This window comes from Leopardus geoffroyi, chromosome C1 (genome assembly GCF_018350155.1).
Source record: "Leopardus geoffroyi isolate Oge1 chromosome C1, O.geoffroyi_Oge1_pat1.0, whole genome shotgun sequence".
Classification (NCBI taxonomy): Eukaryota; Metazoa; Chordata; class Mammalia; order Carnivora; family Felidae; genus Leopardus; species Leopardus geoffroyi.
Genome location: NC_059328.1, coordinates 43,605,306 through 43,628,851, shown reverse-complemented (window position 1 = coordinate 43,628,851; position 23,546 = coordinate 43,605,306). Strand labels below are relative to the sequence as shown.

The 23,546-nt window shown below is 43.5% G+C and overlaps 2 protein-coding genes across 6 annotated transcripts in view; one reads left to right on the top strand and one right to left on the bottom strand.

Moving 5' to 3' along the window:
* Positions 1-6,328, bottom strand: part of DIO1 (iodothyronine deiodinase 1) — a 42,610-nt gene extending 36,282 nt beyond the window's left edge. The window contains exons 1-3 of one of the 3 annotated variants that reach the window (XM_045477471.1): positions 6,089-6,328; positions 4,719-4,899; positions 1,476-1,598 (exon numbers count right to left, since the gene is read on the bottom strand). The gene's annotated coding sequence lies outside the window, so the exon portion shown is untranslated. The other 2 variants (XM_045477473.1, XM_045477472.1) reach the window with 2 other exon arrangements.
* A 174-nt stretch (positions 6,329-6,502) lies between these two features.
* The window catches only part of YIPF1 (Yip1 domain family member 1), a 37,595-nt gene continuing 20,551 nt past the window's right edge, over positions 6,503-23,546 (top strand). Inside the window, exons 1-7 of one of the 3 annotated variants that reach the window (XM_045477468.1) lie at positions 6,503-6,631; positions 6,917-6,988; positions 7,346-7,425; positions 12,610-12,773; positions 15,892-15,972; positions 16,193-16,280; positions 22,751-22,867. In XM_045477468.1, coding sequence (XP_045333424.1) covers positions 7,395-7,425; positions 12,610-12,773; positions 15,892-15,972; positions 16,193-16,280; positions 22,751-22,867 — 481 coding nt within the window. In that variant the 5' untranslated portion in view covers positions 6,503-6,631; positions 6,917-6,988; positions 7,346-7,394. The remainder of the gene's footprint in view (positions 6,632-6,916; positions 6,989-7,345; positions 7,426-12,609; positions 12,774-15,891; positions 15,973-16,192; positions 16,281-22,750; positions 22,868-23,546) is intronic. The other 2 variants (XM_045477467.1, XM_045477469.1) reach the window with 2 other exon arrangements.

Below are 23,546 nucleotides of genomic sequence, written 5' to 3'. Positions count from 1 at the left end.
ATGAAAGCATAATGTGTGTCACAGCTAAAACAATACCAAAAATACTTTCTTTTAATAAAACAAGAAAGAATGAAAAAATGAACTAAAGATTCAAATGCATGATGGGAAAAAGGACAATAGAGTAAACCCCCTCACAAGGAAATCATAAAGATAAGGAAAGAAAAGAATAAATTGGTGGGGTTGGGTGGATGGGTGGCAATGGAGGGCTAGAAGGAAAAAACAAATGACTCAAAAAATTTTCCTTGAAATAATTACTGAGATAAATAAATCTCTAACAAAATCTGATAAAGAATGAAAATCTCAAGGGGCGCCTGGGTGGCGCAGTTGGTTAAGCGTCCGACTTCAGCCAGGTCACGATCTCGCGGTCCGTGAGTTCGAGCCCCGCGTCAGGCTCTGGGCTGATGGCTCAGAGCCTGGAGCCTGTTTCCGATTCTGTGTCTCCCTCTCTCTCTGCCCCTCCCCCGTTCATGCTCTGTCTCTCTCTGTCCCAAAAATAAATAAACGTTGAAAAAAAAAAAAATTAAAAAAAAAAAAAAAAAGAATGAAAATCTCAAATAAACACTGGTAAGAATGGACACAACAGAGGGGCGCCTGGGTGGCTCAGTCAGGCGTCCAACTCTTGATTTTGCCTTAGGTCATGATCTCATAGTTGTGAGATCGAGCCCCAGTGTGGGACTCCACGCTGGCAGTGCAGAGCCTGCTTGGGATATTCTTTCTCTTTCTCCCACAATCCCTCTCTCCCTCAAAATAAATGAATAAATAAACATTTTTTAAAAAGAACAGACACAACAGAGATTTTAAAAATAAGATGAGATTTGAACAACGCGTCAGTATATTAAAAACCTTAGATGACATGTACCTTTCTGACAAATATCAAGATACTGAAATTGGTAAAAAGGAACAGAAATTTGAAAAGATCAATGTCCATTAAAAATTGAAACTCTAACCCCTAACATCTTTCCCACCAAAGTAATCCTAGCCTCACATCACTTTACAAAAGAGTTTAGCCAAACTTTCAAGGGATTGATAATACTTGCCTTGCACAAGATTTCCAGGAAATAGCAAAAGAGAGAATGCCTCTCAGTTCATTTTATGAAGCTATATAACCTTAATTTGAAAGCTGGATAAAGACTGTACAAGAAAAGTATAGGTCCATTTCACTTATGGACATAGATCTAAAAATTCCTGGAATTCTCAGCAACATTAGCTAATGAAATGCAACAGAATCCAAGCAGTTTGCCATTTGTGTTCAACGGTTCCCAAGACCACCCTCTGGTTCAATTACAGTTAAAAGGATACAGCTGAAAAGATACTACAGTGAAAGGATACAGATTAAAATCAGCCCAGAAAAGGGACACAGGGCAGGATGTAGGAGAGACCAAGAGAAAGCCCCCAACTGTCCTCACTCAGTGAGGTTTACAGACATTGCTTAATTCTCCCAGTAGAAATGGGTGGCAAAATGGAGAAACACTCACCCAGCATTGATGTCCAAGGCTTTTGACGGTTGATCATACTGGCATGACTGACACTTTCTTGTGGCTGACCTTCAGTCTCCAACATCTCCAGAGGTCAAACTGATACTATACGGCCCAAGGTATCTACCAGAATCACATTGTTAGTATAAATTATCTGGTGTGGCCCAAAGCCTCAGGTAAATAAGGACTCTCTTAATGGCAGGATATTCCAAGGGCTTAGAAGGGATCTTCCAGTAGCCAGGCAATAGACAAACTTTCATTTGAAATGTGCAGGATTTAGACAACTCAGACCTGCTGAGTTAATCTTTTACTGCATAGCATCTTAATGGACTAAAGTAGAAAGATCCTGTGATTTCTCATTAAACGTAGAAAAGACATCTGATACAGTTCAGCATCTACTTAAAAAAAAATTTTTTTTAAGATTAATTTGATATCTGCAAAGCCAAGATACTAACCTTCTGTCAATTTTTGTTCAAAGGCGAGTGGGGGTTATATAAATAAGACAGCATAGTTGCAGGTAGTTGCCAGGTATGGTGGGAATCATGGTGGTGGCCCTACACAGCTGAGGTTTGGAAAACTCACGGCTCCCTGTGGGCTTTGCAGAGAGATCTGGGTCTGAGCCTAAAGCTCAACCACTGGTTGTCTCAGGAAAAAAGAAAAAAAAAAAGCATGCATACATCTGTAAGTTTGTCATTAATTTTACAGACATAAAGGATGTGAAGTAAAAAATTTACAAATGACAATAAAATATAAAATATTCCTATTGCAAATCCCATCTAGCCAATTAGTTTTCATAGGATGCTTTCATTGCTTTTTGGCAAATACTTTTCTTCAGTCCACCTATGTTTGCAATTGAGAAATAGGATAGTTTGGACATGAGTGTTAATAATACTTTTCTTTAGGCTAAGGAGGAAGGTGAAAGTGAAAAAATAAACACATATGTCAAAATTTGACTTGTTTGTTCATGATGTTGTTTTTGAATACTCAAAGAATACTGCCTCAATTTTTTGTGTTATTCACAATATTACTACTACAGATACAACATGTATTTTTATATTTAACCTGCACTTTAACGTTTTCTCCATCACTTTCTTAAATCTAGACCAGGGGCTGGTAAATTGTGGTAAATTATGGCCAAATCTGGCCCTCTGCCTATTTTTTTTTTAATTTTTTTTTTAACATTTATTTATTTTTGAGACAGAGAGAGACAGAGCATGAACGGGGGAGGGGCAGAGAGAGAGGGAGACACAGAATCGGAAGCAGGCTCCAGGCTCCGAGCCATCAGCCCAGAGCCCGACGCGGGGCTCGCACTCACGGTCGGTGAGATCGTGACCTGAGCTGAAGTCGGACGCTCAACCGACTGAGCCACCCAGGCGCCCCTGCCTATTTTTATAAATAAAGCTTTTTGGAATACAGCCTGCCACTCATTTATACTTTTGCCTATGTCTACTTTTGTGCTACAACAGCAGATTTGACTAGTTGCAACAGACTCTGCTGAAATACATTTACTATTCTGGACTTTCTAGAAAAAGATTGCCAGCCCTGGTCTAGACAATTAACATCACAGTAAATCAATCCCAGACATGTAGCTTTTGCCTATTTCTGTGATGTAATTAATTTCACCACTGCTCATTTTAAGCTACCAATGTGACATCACTGAAGAGATTGGGAAGAGATTATCAGAAGCACACTGTATGTATAAGATAGATACAGCTTCAGGAGAATAGATAATGGTAAAATGTAGAGAAATACTTAGAAAGCAGTGTTTTGAACATTATTACCTCTGTTGTTAAAATAATTTATTGTTCATATAATTTCTTTAATTGTAAGCTTATATAATTTAACTTTAATAATGGCTGGATTTAATAACTGGCTCCTGAGAATAACAGGATTCCTGAGAATTTAGCAACCAGCTCTCATGAACTGGTCCGAGAATGCTCCAGCACACCACTGGCCCGATCTGCACCCAGCTGTATGACCAAAGCCGAATCACTTAACTTCTCTATCAGACAGGGCATGCAATAGAATGCAGGCCAAGCCATTCTTCTCCACTTTGTCTCCCACGTACTGCTAATTACTGAGTATCTGGGACTAGCCCACTCAGTTTACAAAGTCTTTGAAATCTGTTATTTCATCTTTTAAAATGTTTGCAGTTGGTTTACAAATTTTTGTGATCAAATTTTGGTAGGGGGAGGGGGACACTTATATGAGTCTTGTGTCCTGTTTGTTGCAGGATGGCTCTGGCCTACCCTGAGCAAGGGCCAGCGGCCTATTTCAGGTCTCCCTTGCCCACACGGTGGCTTCAAACAATCTTAGCCCTTAACACCGGGCGCATTAAAAAAGGACAAGAGGGCTGTGTGTTAGGAAATCCAAAAGAAAAAGATTAAAGCAGTCCTAGGGTCAGGGTGAGATGCTCCCACAGTGCCAGCAGCCCTCTCCTTGTGATGGGTGTTGCTCACGGGAGTGGTGGAGATGCTTTCTGGAACATGGCTCACCTATGTGGTCACCAGCAAAAAGCCAGGGGACTAAGTCAGGATCACATGCAGCATCTAACCAGAGTGTCCCCTTTACCCCCCTCATCCCTGTCCATCAGAGCAAGATGCTCCTCAGCCTTCCTTCCCCCTTCATGCTTCCCTCATTCTATCTGGGGGTGGGGTGGGGGTGGGATGGGTTCCATCTCTCACTGGTTCATTCCCCTTCAGAGCAGTAGAGGTGGAATTAGCATCAGCGGGTGAGCTCATCTACTTTATCATACTTGGGCACACAAGTTAAGGACATCTGAACGTTTGAGCTCAGTTTTTTAACCTTGACACCAATGGTCCACATTTTGGACTAGATAATTCTTTGTTATGAAGGGCTATCCTGTGCCCTGTAGGATGTTTAGAAGTATGAGGGCCAGGAGCACTCCAGTAGCACCCCACAAGTTATAACAATCAAAAATGAGATTTTTGGCAACTTTAGACGTTGCCAAGTACCCCCTTGGAGCAAAATATCCTACCGCTGAGAATCACTGTTTTAGTTAAACCAGTAATCTTTGATTCTTATCTCAGTTTGAGCCAAAACTTTCATATCATTATAACTAATAAACCGATATAACCTTTATTTCTGTTTCTAAGAGAAGAAATATATAGCCTAGCTGTTATCACCTCCCCCCAACACACACATTGACCACCAGCGATGGGACTGTTGCCATCTGACTGCTGAGCAGTCCAGTTCTAAAATTCCAACCTGAGGGCTGCTTACCGGGGCCACTCGTGGTACCAGTGTGCCTTAGTGTAGGTTCCTCATATGAGTACTTCACTGGCAAGTGTGAGTCCAAGAGCCGGGAGTGACGGACAGGGGTTATAAAGCAGGAAAGGAAGGAGCACCGTTGCAAGGATTCATTATCAAATTGGCCACTTCCTGAGGTACTTGCTGCTCGATCCTACAAGAGAGTTAGAAAGCTATATGAAATATCTGAAGAGTCTTTCTGAGGAGAAAAAGAGAGAAGCATCAGTTGCTGACCCCATTGGTCAAAAACGTGTCCATGAGGCATCAACCACTCCCCACCCCGGCCCTTCTGGGCTGTTCCTGTCCTGGTGCTGACCAGTTCCAACAGCCCCAACACCCCACGGGATCAGGACACAAGCCATGAGGCAGGTGAGAACACTGAGGCATGGGCCTGAGGTGAAGCCCACTTAGGTTCTACCTGCTGGAGTGGAGTAAGATACATGGTGGTGAAATAAGCAGCAGATGAGGCCAGGAGGATCTGAAATGGGGCATGAGGTGTTTAATATACTTGCCCACCTGAATTTGTGCATTGCGATTCATTCCTGATACCTATTTAACCAAAGTACCCTTCTCATATTCTAAGCCTCAGCTTTTTCTTTATAAAATGAGGATAATCACCTCAAGCTTGCAGGATTGTTTTGAGAATTAGAGATCCTGCATGTATAAAGCCTGATCAGGATGTTAGCTCAACAAATACACTAAGTGTAAGTGTGAGTGAGTGAGTGTGTGTGTGTGTGTGTGTGTGTGTGTGTATGTGAGTCAGATGTAAAGTCTTTCCAATTGACCACAGGGGTCCAGTGTGGTGAGGCCGAAGTCACCCTTTGTGTGAGCCGCGAATTATGCTTATGCCGCTCATACAGCCAGAACTTGCTCACTCTACAGTTAACCTTTAGTGAGCAACTACTGCGTGCCCGGCCCTGGAGACCCAGACACCAGAAAATTCCTGATCATTGCGCTCTAAGTGCTCACAGGCTGGTAAAGATGGGCAGAAAACAGCAATCGCAGTGGTAGAAGCGAGCCCTGGAGACCAGGGGAGGGCAAGAAGTCCTTGCGCGGTGGTGGAGCAAGGCAGGCTTTTTCTGCAAGGAGAAAATGTACCAAAACCTGGAAGGCTGTGTAGGCGTTAACCAGGTCAAGACAGAAGGCAGGGCGAAACGATTCTCACCAGGTTCGCTGGTGCACCCCCGCCATCGTTTACTGGGACCCCGTCGAGTGCCGGGTGGCGGTCAGTGCAGTGGAGGACAGAAGGGTGCGTGAGAAAGGCCTACTGCTCCCCCCGCCCCGCCCCTACCCGGGGCAGAGGGAGGCGGGTGCGGGAGTGAAGGAACAAATACCACACTCACGGGGGACGGCGGCCACTAGAACAGACGTCATCCTGCGCTCTCTCACTCGTTCACAACTCAGAAAGGATTGGACTCATCCACTCCCTTACCGCTTTATTAAATTTTTAGCCAAAAAAGAATGCGAGAGGTTGATGACTTTTGGTCTCTCGACAACCATTCTTCGTTATGTTATTTTATATTTCAATAAGAATAGAGGTATAAACAAACAATAAAAAGACCCCACAAGCTAGAGAATTCTTTGTGCCTCCCCTTCTCCTCCCCCCACTCCACGCCCACCACCGCTCCGGGCTGCGCCGGTCTCTTTAAGAACCCGAGCCTCCGCCTCGCAGGGGCGGTGCTAGGAGCCGGCTCTGGAGGCCGCGGCTGCCCAGTCTCAGAAGCAAGGCTTCGGTCTCTTTAAGGAGGCGGGGCTCTGCCCGGAGGAGGTGGAGAAGTTCCGCCCCCCGGATCTCCGGCTTCCGGCAACTCGGCTGGACCTGAACCTGCCTGGTACTACTGAGGTTGGAGTCTTCCCCCGACCAGCTGGACGCCGAGCCCCTCGAGGTGAGGCGGCCGGGACTGCGGGGAGAGCCCGGGACGCGAGAGGCCCGCTATCTCCTGCCCGCCGGGCCGCTTCGGCCCAGATCCTCCCCCTACAACCCTGCCTTTGCTTTTTGGGCAGCTCTTGCCCAGGCCTGCCGGGGCTTAGGGTATCCCAGGCTGCAGGGTCGCCGTCACTCCAACGCCTACTAATTGCTCGGCTGTGCACTAAGCGCCTTACACTCACTGTCTCATTTAATGGCCCCCCAGCACCGTGCGAGTAGGTACCATTATGAACCCATTTTACAGATGAGAAAACTGAGGCCCCGAGGAGCCTGCAGTCATACAGCGAGGACAAGCAGAATCGGGAATCAAACCCAGGTCTGTTTGACCCCAGAGCCTGTGCCCTTAACCACTGGCTAGGCTGAACTGTGTTTGCTCTTGACTGCCCTCATAGCCACCTCTCAAACTCCAGCCTCCCCTTCCTCACCCTTACATTTCCAGGCTACACCTGGTCCTTAAACACCCACAGAGTGAGTGAGATTGGATGGAACCTTTGGACCCCTTAGGGTTAGTTTCTTTATATCTGTTGCTAAGTGGTTATCTTTATACAGACCTGTCTCACCCTACCAAAGAAGGAGGCAAGGAAAATAATACCATTTCTAATGCTGAAACAAGATTTGTTTGCGTATATTTTATTCTGGTATCTTATGAAGTTTATTTATTTTTCCTTTTTAGACCTCTGCAAAATTTCTTCTTAATAATTGGGAGAAGACCCGCTGGCCGGATGGCAGCTGTAGGTGATTTGCAGTTTGAAGGTACATCCGTTGGGGGCCACCTTTTATAATCAGTGTTTCCACAGTCACAGCCATGGGTTCTCAGTGATATCCTGGCATATATATTTATGAAGATTATTTCAAGCATCTTGGTACAAGTATGTTGGCCACATCCAGGTTTTTCTGTTTGTCCACATCAGTTGTCCTTTTTTGCTGAATAGCCCTTCAGATTGGTAACGTCATTTTTTTAAAGATGTTTTTTAAGTTTATTTATTTATTTTTGAGGGAGAGAGAAAGAGAGAGAGAGAGAGAGAACACAAGCAGGGGAGGGGCAGAGAGAGAGAGGGAGACACAGAATCTGAAGCAGGCTCCAGGCTCTGAGTTGTCAGCACAGAGCCCAGTGTGGGGCTTGAACCCACTAACCATGAGATCATGACCTAAGCCGAAGTCCGACACTTAACTGACTGAGCCACCCCAGGTGTCCCCAGATTGGTAATGTCATTAACTTAATACTGTGATTACAAAATAGCTATAGAGTTACTGCCTTAGTTCAACAAATATTTACTGAACATCTACTTTGTGCTTAGAACTTACTAGATGCAGGAGATAAAAAGATAAAGGAGGAGTTTTTTCCTCTGCTGGAGTAGATAAAAGTGTAAAAAGCTAATTATGATGAAATGTGATCAGGTCATTCCTTCACCGAATCAATAAGTATCTCATGAATGTGACTATGAGCCAGGCAGTTGTTCCAGTTATCAGGGACAGAGGAGTGACAATTCACTCCCTAATGTAGCTTTCAGTCTGATGAGGGAGACATTAATTTGGTAAATGATCACTTACATATATATCCACAGACTATGAAAATGTTGGAGGAACAGCTCATCACTCACAGCCTAGAACCTAACCTAGACTAGGGACTGACGAATGCTTATTTGTCTTATAAACACTTACACAGCACTTACTATACCTCAGGCCCTAGTTTACGTGCTTTCCAAATATTAGCTCGTCTAATCTTCATGTTAACTTTATGAAATATTTATTCTCTCTGTTTTACCAGTGAGGAAACCGAGGCAGAGAAAAATGAAGTAATTTGCCTAAGGCCACATAACAAGTGGTAAAGCAGGGTTTGAACTCAGGCAGCCTGGCTTCACAGCCAGTGCTATCTCACTGCTATCTGAGGAAAAGAGAAGATGTTTAAAGAGAAACCACCTCCTCAGCAAATACTGTCAACACCATCTTCAACGTACATTCAGCATCTGACCACCTCTCCTCACTACTACCTCTCCCTCACCATGCTCAAGGTCACCATCACCTCTCATATGAATTATAGCCCTTACCTTCCTTCTAGTCTTCCTGCTTCCTCCGTTGCCCCCTTACAGTCTGTATTTTGCAACGAGTGGTCCTTGAAAACTAAGTCAGATCATGTCATTCTTTCAGAACCTTCCAGTGGCTCCCATCTCACTAGGTATGAAAGCCAGAGCCTTTTCTGTGTTTGGAGGCCGTACATGATCCTGCCCTCCACTCCCTCTGATCTCTCCTGCTACTCTTGTCCTTTCTCTCTCTGCCCTACCCACATGGGCCTGTCACTGTCCCTCCTAGACACCAAGTACACTCACAGCTTAGGGCTTTTGTGCTATCTATTTGGGATTTTTTTCTCCAGATAGCCACATAGCTTGCTCCCTCACTCTGTTCAAATCTCACTTCGTTCGAGAGGCCCTCTTTGGCCATCCTTTCTGAGTACAGTGTAGGAAAGTACAATGTCGAGAACAGCATATGCAAAGTACCCAAGGGGGGAGGAAGTTTGACTTTTTTCCCAGGTAATTGAAAGAAAGCTAATGTGCAGAGCACAGATGGTTCGGGGTTGGCGGGGGGGGGGGGGGGGGGGGGGGAGGGTGGGGGGGGTGGGGAGATGAACACAAGGTGAGGTTAGAGAGGAGGCAGGTGCCAAATCACAGAGGACTTTGTAGACCTTGTTAAGGACTTTGCTCTTTAGAACAGAATGTAGGATGCTATGGGGGTCATGGAAGGCTTTCCTGAGGAAGACGGGAGTTCAGGTGAGAAAATTGAGATTGGGACTCGTCAGGTGGAAGACATTGTGTCAGGAAAGGATCAGAGGCCACACATAGCATAGGATATGCCAGCATGTAAAAGTAGAGAAGATGATGGTGGAAATGAAGAACGTGCCAGTCTTGTCCTCAGGGAACTGTGATGGACACCGGTAACTCATATGGAGCAGAATGTGTGGTCAAGTGATCCTGTGAGAGGTACACACATGCTGCGTTCCAATCAAACCATGCTACCTGCTGTTTCTCAGATAGAGGACACATCTTCCATCTTCTGGTTTTTGCTCATCCCATGCCCTTTGTGCGCGATGCCATCCCCACCACATCTGACCATCCTTCTCATGTGGCATCTTCAAGAAGCCTTTCCTAAGCCTGTCAAATAGACAAGTTATCATCCTCCTTTGAACATCTTTGGCCTTTGTACTTCTTTTTTTTTTTAATGCTTATTTATTTTTTAGAGAGAGTAAGACAGAGCGTGAGCAGGGGAAGGGCAGAGGGAGATTATTTTTTAGAGAGAGTAAGACAGAGCGTGAGCAGGGGAAGGGCAGAGAGAGAGGGAGACACAGAATCTGAAGCAGGCTCCAGGCTCCAAGCTGTCAGCACAGAGCCTGACGCGGGGCTTGAACTCACGAACCACGAGATGATGACCTGAGCCGAAGTTAGACATTCAACTGACTGAGCCATCCAGGTGCCCCTGGCCATTGTACTTCTTTTTTTTTTTTTTTTTTTTTTTTTTTAATTTTTTTTTTTTTTCAACGTTTATTTATTTTTGGGACAGAGAGAGACAGAGCACGAACGGGGGAGGGGCAGAGAGAGAGGGAGACACAGAATCAGAAACAGGCTCCAGGTCTGAGCCATCAGCCCAGAGCCTGACGCGGGGCTCGAACTCACGGACCGCAAGATCGTGACCTGGCTGAAGTCGGACGCTTAACCGACTGCGCCACCCAGGCGCCCCTGGCCATTGTACTTCTAAAGTGATCCTCTGTTCCTCCTTCTGCCTGCTGAACTACTGCTTTTTAAATATGAGACTTGGGGCACTTGGGTGGCTCATTCGGTTAAGTGTCTGACTTCAGCTCAGGTCATGATCTCGTGGTCTGTGAGTTCGAGCCCCCCGTCAGGCTCTGTGCTGACAGCTCGGATTCTGGAGCCTGCTTCGGATTCTGTGTCCCCCTCTCTGCCCCTCCCCCACTCACACTCTGTCTCTCTCTCAAAAAATGAATAAATATTAAAAAAAATTTTTAAATATGAGAAAAGTGTATCTTCCTCCGTCTGATTCCCTCAGTTGTGATCATCTTTTTAAATATATATATTAAATATATTAAATATATTAAATATATATATATATATATATATATATATTAACGTTTATTCATTTTTGAGAGACAGAGCGCAAGAAGGGGTGGGGCAGAGAGAGAGGGAGGCACAGAATCCAAAGCAGATTCCAGGCTCTGAGCTGTCAGCACAGAGCCCGACACGGGGCTCAAACTCATGAACCATGAGATCATGGCCTGAGCTGAAGTTAGACACTTAACTGACTGAGCCCCCCAGGCGCCCTGTGATCATCTTTTTAAATGTTAGTGTCCTGTTCCATCAATAAATGATAGCTATGACAATATTTATTATTATATCATATCATCCTCAAAATCTCTCCGTAAGATAGGTATTACCTACGTTTTATTTATTTTTATTTTTAAAATTTATTTATTTATTTTTGAAAGAGAGAGCGCAAGTGAGGGAGGGACAGCGAGAGAGGGAGAGAGAGAGAATTGCAAGCAGGCTCAACACCGCCTGTCCAGAGCCTGATATGGGGCTTGAACTCATGAACGGTGAGATCATGACGTGAGCCGAAATCAAGGGTTGGACACTTAACCGACTGAGCCACCCAGGTGCCCCAATTACCTACATTTTAGAAACAGAGACTCAGAGATATAGTGTTATTTGCCCAAGGTCATAGAGCATTAGTCTTAACTAACCCTTTGACCTGGTAATTGCACTGATAGGTGTTCAGAGATAATAACTCAAAAGCTTTTTCTTTGCAGACACTCCTTACAAGTGTTATTTAAAAAAAAAATTTTTTTTTAAGTTTATTTATTTTTGAGACAGAGACACAGCATGAACGGGGGAGGGGCAGAGAGAGAGGGAGACACAGAATCGGAAGCAGGCTCCAGGCTCTGAGCCATCAGCCCAGAGCCCGACGCGGGGCTCAAACTCACGGACCGTGAGATCATGACCTGAGCTGAAGCCGGACGCTTAACCGACTGAGCCACCCAGGCGTCCCACAAGTGTTATTTTTATAATGAAAAGTTGGAAACACCATAAACATCCAACTTACAGTCTCTTTCTCCTACTCCCTCCACTTCCCAGCTGATGGAATATTACGTAGTTATGAAAACGGTTATTATAAAGACTGATATAAAATGAAAAAATCATTTTTCTATAATCTCCAGTTGACAGAGCAGGATACAAAATTGTATAGTATCACATCAGTACTTGGCGCATTGTAGGCATGCAGTAAATATATGTTCATTGAATGAATGATCATCACTGGCATGAATCTTAGAGAGTTACTATATGGAGAAAAGGAAACATATCAAAAATTATTAGTGTTTGCCTTGATGTGGTAGGACTAAGAGTGATTTTTATTCTATGCTTTCTACTTTCATTTTTGACCCGATATTCCCTATAGTGATTACATTGGACTTCTTGGAAAAAATAACTTCCATTAAAATTTTTTGAACTTGAATCAAAGAAGACAGGTATAGATTGGGTACTTGCGGTGGGCCAGCCACTCTGCTAAGGACTTTACTTAGGTAACATTCCTGACTTTCCCCCAATTCTCTAAAGTAGATGTTATTCTCCCCATTGTGTAGATGAGAATACTGAGGCATACAGAGGTTGAGTTACTTACTCAGGCTCTTATAGTTAGTAAGTAGGTGAGCCAGGACTAAAATCCAGGTCTGACTCCAAATTCTATTGTCTTTGTAACCCCTTTTCTAAGTCAGCCTGATGTCTAGATGAGGTTTTTTTTCAGAGCCTTTTGCCATTTATATCAAATAGGGTCTATAGCAAAGCTGGGGTTGAAACAGCTTGTCTTTAGATTAAAAGTATAGCATTTCCAATGTGGGTAAGGTCTTTGATGCCCTCGTGCTCTAATTGCTTTCAGAATTTGGTAACGCGGCCGCTACTGCAGCAGAAAACCCAGGTGCCACCACGATAAGTATCGAGGGTCCTGGTGAAAGCCCGACGCATCAAGCAGGACTCCCAAGAGGCTCCGGGGGAGAAGAGGATGATGAGTTGCTGGGAAACGATGACTCTGACAAAACTGAGGTTCGAACTTGTCTTTGATTTGTCCTTTTAATTTTTTTAAAAGCTTCTTCATGCATTTATTCACTGTCTCCCGTGTGCCACGTAGAGTGCCAGGCAGTGGCAGCCCAAAGGTGGATCACACATGGCCTCTGCCTCGGGGGAAGACAGACAGGCACGCAGGCCATTGTTACCCACAGGGAGCGTGCTGGTGGAGGGGACACCGGGGTTGTGGGGGCAGAGCGGGGGCTTTGTGCAGGTAGTGACACTTGAACTGAGTCCTGGCACAAGGGTAGGAGGTGGCCAAGGGAAGAAGGCAGGGAAGGGTGATCTAGGCAAAGGGAACCGTTTCAGCAAAGCCAAAGCGGCACGAAAGAACATGGCATACATAGCATGTTCCCCATCTTCACGTACATTAGAGCAAAATACAGGTGAAGACAGGAGGTGAGGCTACACGGCTCGGCAAGGACTCCACCAAATGAGTAGGAATTGTGCTCTGAAAGCTCTCGGGAGCTACTGAAAGATTTTAGATGATGTTTAGCCAGAGAGTTTAAAGACAAAGGTATGGTGGCCTTGTGGGGTAGAAACTGGAAGGAGCAGAGGCCAGTGGGAGACCGTGGCAGTGGTCTGGGCTAGAAGCCCGAACCACAGCCGGACACAGGTGGTTAGGGGGTGGGCTCAGTTGGGCTTTGTGGAGAAGGGGTGAGGGATAGAGAGCAAAGATTTTATCGAGACTTCTAGGTTTCTGCATCTGGTTGGACGGTGAATAGCAGGTGGCTGTTTTTGGTCACAAAGATTTATCTCCACGTGCACTGGTAGTGTGTTCCAGAAAAATAGTATTTCTATCCATATTTTATAAATGCAGTCATTTATAAATGCCCTAGAGGAGCACCCAGTTTACAGCATTGAGTTCACAGGCTCATTAAGTAGCAGAGCTCTAGGGTGCCGGGTGATCTTTCTGGAGCTCCGTGAGCTATCACAATAAGCACCAAAGCTTGTGCTAAATTAAATACCCATATATGCTAGACACTGTGGCGAAAGCTTAGACTAGGAGCCTAACTTTGAATCCTGGCCCAGCCAGTAGTAACAGCTATGTGGTCTTGAGTAAGGTACTTGAACTTCCTTAAGACTGGGTTTCCTCATCTGAAATATAAGAAAATAATGTGTTGACTATCGCCATCATTATCATTACAATAGCTAATGTTTATTCCATGTTTCATAGCTGCCAGACACCATTTAAAGTTCCTTACTTGGATCATCTCGTTTAACCCTCAAAACAACTCTGTATACCAGGAACTATTCTTATCCTCATTTTACAAAGGAGAAATGTGAGGCGCAAAGTTTAAATAAGCTGCCCTGGAACACACAATTAGCGTGCTCCAGAGCGCTAGAACCAATAGGATGTGTATATATAGAGAAAGAGGTTTATTTTTAAAAATTGGTTCACGTGATTGTGGATGCTTGGCGAGTCCAAAATCTGCTGGAAGTGGCTGGCAGACTGAGACCCAGGAAGGAATTGGAGTTTGAGGCCAAAGGCATTCTGCTGTAGATCCAGGAAGAGCTGGTGTTGGAGATGAAGGCCAAAGGCAGTCTGCTGGAGCAGTCCCTCTTGCTCAGGGATGTCGGCCTTTTGTTCTATTTGGGCCTTCACCTGATTGGCTGTGGCCCAGCCACATTATGGAGGGCAATCTGCTTTACTCAGAAAGCCACAAATTAAAAAAAAAAAAAATTTCTTAACGTGTATTTATTTTTGAGAGTCAGAGAGAGACTGAACACCAGCAGGGGAGGGGCAGAGAGAGAGAGAGGGAGACACAGAATCCGAGGCAGGCTCCAGGCTCTGGGCTGTCAGCACAGAGCCCAACATGGGGCTCGAACCCACAAACCATGAGATAATAATCTGAGCCAAAGTTGGACCCTTAACCGACGGTGCCACCCAGGTGTCCCGAAAGCCCGCCAATTTAAATGTTAAAGGTTATCCAAAAACACCCTCACAGAAACATCCAGAATAATGTTTGACCTGGATAAGTTGACACACGAAATTAACCATCACACTGAGCAACAGCGGGTGTCAAAAGTTTGAGAAATGTATGAGGGGGGAGAAAAATCTTAAAATTGAAAACATCCTATCCATCATCTTAATTTGTCTGGGAATTGGGAAGAAGTTACCAATATTCTATGATAGGCACTGAATCCCTTGTCCTAGCTTATAGAACATGGGTCTCTGGAGTTCAATATCTTCTAATGCTAGAGTTCGAAAGAACCTTCAATCTCCTGTATGTCACCTTCCCTCCCAAGATACTAATGCTGTCTGTGGTAGGTGGGAAAGACAGCGCTTGGATACCCCTTTCTGGAGGCTATTTGTTACCGTGTAAAGCAGCATTGCCACTATTAGACAACTTTAATTGTGGAGAAATTCTCCTTTCAATGGACAAAAAAAACCTGTCCCTTGTCCTGCAAAGCTCCAGCTAGTCCATCCGTACCTTTCGCTGTACGAATCCTCATGAAATATCTGAAGTGGCAGTCGTAGTTCCCAGCAAGCGGTCTGCGTTCTGTTGTCAAATAGCTGCGTTGTTGGGATAGATGAGCCCCGTGTGTGCTGCTCATAAATTGGAGTTTTGTGGGGTTTTTTTGTCAGAGGAGTATATTTTAAGTTTTCAGCATGTTAGAGTGAATCAGTGTATCAGATTTTTGAGAGTTGAGGTGGGGATAGTGGTAAGAATCTTGAGGAGGTAGGGGAGTAGAAGATCTGACACTGACCGCCTTCTGTGTGTATGTTTGTGTGTGTAAAAATGCATATATATGTTATTGTACCTGATACATATTATATATAATCGATCTAATCCTTCCTATAATCCTATGAAGTGGATCTTGTTGGCTGTAATTTTTGGAGAACAAAGTCTAGTGATTTGACAAAGTCTCCCCCTGGTGGAGGGACCAGGAATTGAAACCTTTTGGTCTGACTTCAAAACACACGCTTGTTTTCTATCAGGCTGAGCTGGGCATGGCTGTTGTAAAGTTCATGAATGCAGAAGAGCTTGGTCTCTGATGCATCTTGATTTTCCATTAGATTAGTCCCCTGTCTGCATCGCTGATATAAGGACATTACTTCTGTGTTCATTATGTTTTATTTCACCTCTGACAGTTACTTGCTGGCCAGAAGAAAAGCTCCCCCTTCTGGACATTTGAATACTATCAAACATTCTTTGACGTAGACACTTACCAGGTTTGTAAACCCGTTTCACCTTTCCTTTTACACGTAGTGGAGACTTGTGTCTTTTGTGGTTAAACAGTCACATGATGTGAACGCTTTTATGACTGGATATGGTCTTACAAAAATAAAGGATCATTCGCATTTGAAAATACTATCGTCATGAAAGCTGTAAGAAATCTTCACGAAAGCTGTAAGAAATCTTCAGGAGACTTACTGCTATGTTGTTTTCCAGGTCTTTGACAGAATAAAGGGGTCCCTTTTGCCAATACCAGGAAAAAACTTTGTGAGGTTATATATCCGCAGCAATCCAGATCTTTACGGTATGTGTAGAACTGTTTGGATTCTTTACCACGTACCAGTTGAATTCAGGTGCGCGTGAGCGTTGCCTGAAAGGTTGGAGAAGTGCGCTGTTGGTGGGGCATGCAACATTTCACTCAACTCTTCTGGACGTCAGTGACAGCCTTTTCAAACAATTTTGGGGAAAATGCAATTCTGTGTTATATGAATGCTGTGATTACAAGTAATGGGCATGTCCTTTGAACGTCTTCAAATGACTCTGCAAACCTGAGACGAATTAAGTCACTGTGTCCAAAAGGAGATTGTTGATTTTAACTTGAGAGGATCTGAGGGTGGGGATCAGTGTGGAGAAGGTGCTCTCATACTTACTCATTGCTGTGCTGAGTCCCAGCTCTGCCCTCAGATGAGCTGGCTCCCCTGGGAATTCAGTCAGCAGCACTGGAAGTCTGTAAGAGGGATGGGCCAGGGGGTGACTGCCATTCCTGACCTCCATGCTGTCTGAGGAGAGGTCAGAGGCCCAGCTGGTACTCCTGAAGGGAAAGGGCTCCTATAGCCGTGGCTGTCTGTGTTTGAAAGGAGAAGCAAGCCAGTGGTTCTGGGTGCTTCCTTTGTGCAGATGTGCTACAAAAGACTGGACGTGGGCACGTGTAATTCTTGCAGCCACCTTGGGGGTAGGTATTCTCCCCCTTTCTCAAACAAGGAAGCCGACTCTCAGTGAGGCTCAGTGATGTGTGTGCTCGATCCTGAATAAGCATTAGAGTAATATGTTACATATTTTGTACATATGTTGATCATAAGAGGAGAAGGAATTCATGAGGATCTATTGTGTGCTGATGACTGCATACACTTTAATTCTTTCAACAAGACTCTATATTAAGTGTGGTTAGCCCTCTTTTCCTTGTGAGGAAACCAGGGCCGAGAGTTGTCAAACTGAAAAAGCAAGAGCCAGAACTAGTTTGATGTTATGTGAAGCCCCATACTCTGTTCGCCTGGTGGTTTTAAGCTACAGAACCTTTTCATCAGCTAGCATGGAGGTCCAATAGTTGGAACCAGTGAAAGTGGAACCACTGTGGGGGAGGCTGGGGAGAGGGTCCCTTCTCTATAGCTCCTGTATCTGGCAGCACTGAAAGTTCCATCCAGATGTCGGCGGAATGCCCGGAGCGCCAGGGAGCGCCATGTGCAAAGCACTGCCTTGGCCCATGCCTCTCATCTAAATGTTGCCAAGGCAGTTTCTCCTCCTCGCTCTCTTGTTTATTCTTCTAGCCTGAGATCTTGAGAGACAGGCTATGTGTCTGAGTGATTTATGTCATCAGTGCCTGGTGGAGGCCTGGCACAGAGTAAGCACGCAAACAATTTTTGAGCACCTTATTTCGTGCTACAGGCTGAGGATGCAAAGATAAAGTCAGTCTCCACTGCCAGGAAGAAAGGAATGATAGAACTAACATGTGCCGAGTGCCTCACAAGTGCCAAGAGCTCAGCACTGTGTCACTGTTTTATAGTTTTATATCCCACACCCCGAGGTAGGCTTACCTCACAAAAGAGAAAATGGAAGTTTGGGGAGGATAGCTTGCCCATAGTCACAGTGTTAGCATAGAAAATGACACTAGCAAATGTACGTAGTGCTTATTATGTGGCCCCATTATCGGGGAAGAACCTATATTAACTCACTTAATCCTCATAACAACCCGAACTTTATGAGGTAGTTACTATTATTATCCCCGTTGTATGAATAAGGACACCGAGTTACTCAGATGTAATGCATTGTGCCTAAGATCGTATAGCTGAGCACAGTTTTCAAATCAGCACCATAGCTCATAATCCATATTCTTTATTACTCTGTTATGCTGTCTCTCCTGATAAAACCAGGATTTGAACCCAAAGTTTGCTTCTTTCCACAACACTGTTAGCCTCATGAGCTCACAGACATGGTTAAAGAAAAAAAAGAGGTACTATATAGGTAAAGTGTTTGATAGTGGAGAGGACTGGGCCTTGTGGGGGAGATTGGAGGAAGGTGGTCAGGGAAAAGATGACAGAAGTGCCAGTCTGCAGAATCAGAGGGTGAGACTGATGAATTTGATTGCATTTAAACTAAAATATGAAATTACTGGGGGAGCCTGAGTGATTCAGTCGGTTAAGTGTCTGACTCTTGATTTCAGCGCAGGTCACGATCTTATGATTTCTGGAATCAAGCCCTGCTTCAGGCTCTGCACTGACAGTGTGGAGAGAGAATCTTCCTTGGGATTCTCTGTCTCCCTCTCTCTTTGCGCCTCTCCCGCTGGTGGGCACGTTCTCTCTTTCTGTCTCTCTCAAAATAAATAAATAAACTTTTTTTTAACTACAAATTTTTTTAATGTTTATTTATTTATGAGGGAGAGAGAGACATAGAGTGAGAGGGGAAGGGCAGAGAGAGAAGGAGACACAGAATTCGAAGCAGGCTTCAGGCTCTGAGCTGTCAGCAGATAGCCCGACGTGGAGCTCGATCTCACGGACTGTGAGATCATGACCTGAGCCGAAGTCAGACGCTTAACTGACTGAGCCACTCACGCACCCCCTAAATAAATAAACTTTAAAAAAAGGAAAAAAAAATTTCTATACCACAAAATAAACATAAGCAAAGTAAATAAATAAGTAAATCAACTACAGACCGGAGATAATATTTGCAATTCTCATTAGCAACAAAGGATGAAAAGCAAGAATATCTTTAGAACTCCTACCATTTATAAGAATAAAACCGGTTATAAGTTTTAGAGGAAAATGAGCAATTCACAGAAAAGGAAACCCAAATGGCATATGAAAAGATACTTAGCCCCACCTGTAGTCAAGGAAATAAAAACAAGAGATTATATTATGCTCATTTTAGCAAACATACAAATTGACTTGTCTTCATTCGTTCATTCAATTAATTCAACAAGTATTGAGCACTAAACTGTTGCAGGCACTGGAGATATAGTAGTGAGAAAAACAAAAATCCTTGCTCTGAGGCAGTTTAGAATCTACTGAGCTTTATGATAAGTAAAATAAGTCAGATATATAGTATGCTAATGATAAATGCCATTTTAAAGGACAGGAAATACTTGTGTAGGTGGGTGAATTTGAAATTTAAAAAATTTTTAAGAGGTGAATTTTGAGTAAAGGCCTGGAGGAATTGGGAGCAATTCATGTAGATATCTAAGGGGAAGGCATCGGAAGCAGTGAGCACAGCAAACACAAAGGCCCTGAGGCAGGAATTTGCTTGGTATGCTCAGAGAACGGCAGAGACTAGTGTGACTGGGCCAGAGGGAAGAAGGGAGCCTAGGAGATGAGGTCGGAGAGACAACGTGGAGGGGTAAGTTGTGTAGCATCTTGGTCACAGTGAGGACTTCAGCTTTTACTTGAGTGAGAAACCATTGGAGGGTTTGAGCAGAGGAATGACGTACCCTTAAGTCAGATTTTCAGAAACGTTGATACCAAGAGTTGTCAAGACTGTGCAGCAATGGGAACTAATATGTGTCTAGTGGGTATGTAAGTGGTGCACGAATGGGAGCCATTTGAAGATTCTCATGCCCTACAAATTGGCAGTTGCACTGTATGGTCTAAGAGAAACACGCAAATATAAAAGAAGACATATAGAAGAATATTATTCATTGTAGCAGCAGTGCTTGTAATAGCAAGTATTTGGAAACAAAATATTCATCAGCAGGTGAAGAAATAAGTAAATTGTGGTGTATTCATACACAGAAGGCTGTAATTTATAAGAATGAATGAGATCTATGAGCATCAATGTGGCTAACTGTCAGAACAAGGATAAATGAAGAAAGGCATGTTTTTGAAGGATGTGAGTAGTTTGACCCCATTAGAAGGATTTGAAAAAGTAGCATGACGGGTACACCAGTGTTTGTTGTGTCATTCTTTGTACTTTTCTGTATGTTAGAAATATTTTATAATATAACAATGCATAATACAAACTAAATTAAGACTCCTTCCCACCCCACCCCATAATAAGAGTAGAAATTGGCAGGAAAGAGGGAAAGAGAAGGTGTATAAAAACAACCTGGCAGGCCCTGGGATGAGTAGGTGGTTGTGTGTCTCTGGAATCCGAGCTTCCTGTTTGCCTTCGGGCACAGGACTCAGCGACTACATCTGTTGTGTGTCACTCTATCCCTCGCACCTGGCCCAGGGTCCAGAGAACAGTGGGTTCTTACAAATAATCTGTGCTGCCAGCACAGAGCCTGACGTGGAGCTCAGTTCCAGACCGTGAGATCATGACCTGAGCTGAAATCAAGAGTCGGTTGCTTCACCGATGGAGCCACCCAGGCACCCCCTCTGCTTTCTAGTTATAGGTTCTATAATATTTTGGCCACTTGTGGTCATATGCTTGGATGGTCTCAGCCCGTTGACAACACATGGTCACTTTTGTTCATTTTTTCAACAAAGCTTTTGGCAATTTTGTAATCATTAAACTGTAGGAATTTTTTTTTTTTTTTGGCCTTGTCTGTTGCATCTTTCATATGGTTGGTATTCAGAATAATGCAGTAAACTTGTCCTTGGTGGTAGCAGAGGGCTTGGAGGCTGATGAGTCAAGAGCAGCCAATATGTGGAAAGCCAATAGTGGTGATTCTTTGGAGTATCCCAGTTGATTGCTTGGGCTCTCTTTCCCACCTTCAGGAGCAAGCTTGGCTTTGAGAAGTGCTAACCCATTTCTGCTAGTCATCTCCTGCGACACAGTAATTTTCTGAGTTCTGTGATACGTCACAGTGCCTGCAGTTATGCTAAAAGGTGTTGCAAAGTATTGGTGACATTGAAACATTAAATTCATAAAATTTATTAGGAATATCTCAATTTAAAAATTTTCTTTGTTCTACTTTTGTAGTACTTTTTCTAGATAAGGAGAAGCAAGGGTGGTGTTCATGAAATCAAGTGAAATGGAGAAAGGGATTTGCAAAGCATAGTGTACTCATTCACTCAGTGGAATAGTTGATGATCACTGAAAGTAGAATAAGCTGATTTTTTAAAATGTTTATTTATTTTTTTTTTGAGAAAGAGAGAAAGAGAGAGAGAGAGAGAGAGAGCATGAGCGGGGGAGGGGCCGAGAGCAAGGAAGACACAGAGTCTGAAGCAGGCTCCAGGCTCTGAGCTGTCAGCACAGAGCCCAACACGGGGCTTGAACCTGTGAACCTCAAGATCATGACCTGAGCCCAAGTCGGACACTTAACCGACTGAGCCACCCAGGTGCCCCGTAGAATAAGTTGATTTTTATGAACAGCTATGGTAGAATCCCTAGGATATATTAAAGTGAAAATCGTAAAGTATGGAATAAGATATATATATATATATACACACACACATAACTTAAAATTTACCATTTTACCTTTTAAAGTGTACAATTCATTGGCATTGAGTACATTCACAATTATTGTGAATTCACGTATCTTCTGGAAAGCTGTAAAGCAAGGCTAAATGGATATAGATATATATCTATCTATATATCTACACGTTATCATTTATATAAACATGCACACACACAAAACGTGCATTTGTTTATATGTATATAGAAATCTCTGGCAGGATTCACCAGAAACTGGTTATGGCTGCGAGCTCTGGGGAGAAAAAAATGTATAGAGCCAGGGAACAGAGAGAGAAGGAATTTACTTTTCTCTATTTTAAAGGAATTTACTTTTCTCCTGCCTGACTTTCGTTCTCTTTTGAACACTGAACTGTGGGGGCGCCTGGATGGCGCAGTCGGTTAAGCGTCCGACTTCAGCCAGGTCACGATCTCGCGGTCCGTGAGTTCGAGCCCCGCGTCGGGCTCTGGGCTGATGGCTCAGAGCCTGGAGCCTGTTTCGGATTCTGTGTCTCCCTCTCTCTCTGCCCCTCCCCTGTTCATGCTCTGTCTCTCTCTGTCCCAAAAATAAATAAACGTTGAAAAAAAATTAAAAAAAAAAATGAACACTGAACTGTGTGCATGTATTGCTTTCTCATTAAAAAGAAAAGTCTTAAACACATTGCATGCACACATACAACCATGACAAACTGGTAGATTAAATGAATTCTTCCCTAAAGTGTTCTGCTTGCACTACTCTTCCGTTTAGACTGCAGAAGGACCTGTCTGATTTAAGTTATTTTTCTTTGGCATTAATTAACATTTGGCACTTAGATAAGGGAAGTAACCTTTGCTTCCTCTATCCTGATGGTGAAGATTTAACAAAATGTCCATGAGTTTTTTGACATCCTCTAATAAAAGAAGCTATAAACAAATTAGTGTCTTTATTCAGCTAATTGTAGAAGGTATTTTGGCCTTTTCATTCCAGTCTCCCCTGTCTTTAATGCACCTAATTGCTGAGTTGTGTGTTTACCTTTTATAAAAGAAAATTCCCATTAGATGAATATTGATTGCATCTAAAATTCATTTTCCCTTGCTTATATGAATAGGGCGAGGGAGATAACAAATTATTCTGTAAGAGTCTATAAGCTGGTGCTTCATTTTTTTGTCTGAATTTTCTGGTTTTCTTTGCAGGCCCCTTTTGGATATGCGCCACATTGGTCTTTGCCATAGCAATTAGTGGGAATCTTTCCAACTTCTTAATCCATCTGGGAGAGAAGACATACCATTATGTGCCCGAATTCCGAAAAGGTTGGTGAATAGCTTGACTCATTTGGAATGCTTTCAATTTGTTACCATGCGTTCCTTTTAGTGAGCTCTTGGGCCCCTGTCTCTAGGTGCTGCAGCCCCTGCTTTTTTGTATTAAAGGATTCAAACACCCTTATCACCTCAGCATTTACCACCCATCTATGTAAATTGACATAGTCTTTTTTTATGATGGTAACATATACATAACTTAAAATTTACCATTTTACCTTTTAAAGTGTACAATTCATTGGCATTGAGTGCATTCACAATTATTGTGAATCCACTATCTTCTGGAAAGCTGTAAAGCAAGGCCAAATAGCAATTGGAACTTATTCAAAGCAAAATGTGCAAAGTAAGTAAAAAGCAGTGTGCATGAAAGTCTCCATTGTAGCATTATTTGTATTACCCAGATGTTGGAAACAATAGGGGCATTGTTATTTAAGTCATGGTGACTCAACTAGCTGGGTCTGTAGCCACTAATTATGAAACACTTAGAACCATGTGGAAAACTGATAATCCAAAATTATGCCTTTGCTGTTAGCTACTCTGTTAGAGGGAAGTCTGCAAATGGTCAGGGTCTAGAAGGGAGAATGTAGAAATGAGTTTGTCCTAGCGATGGGCTTGTGGATGACATTGTTTTTAAAACTTTCTTTCTTGTGGCAGTCTTGGATAATTATACAAA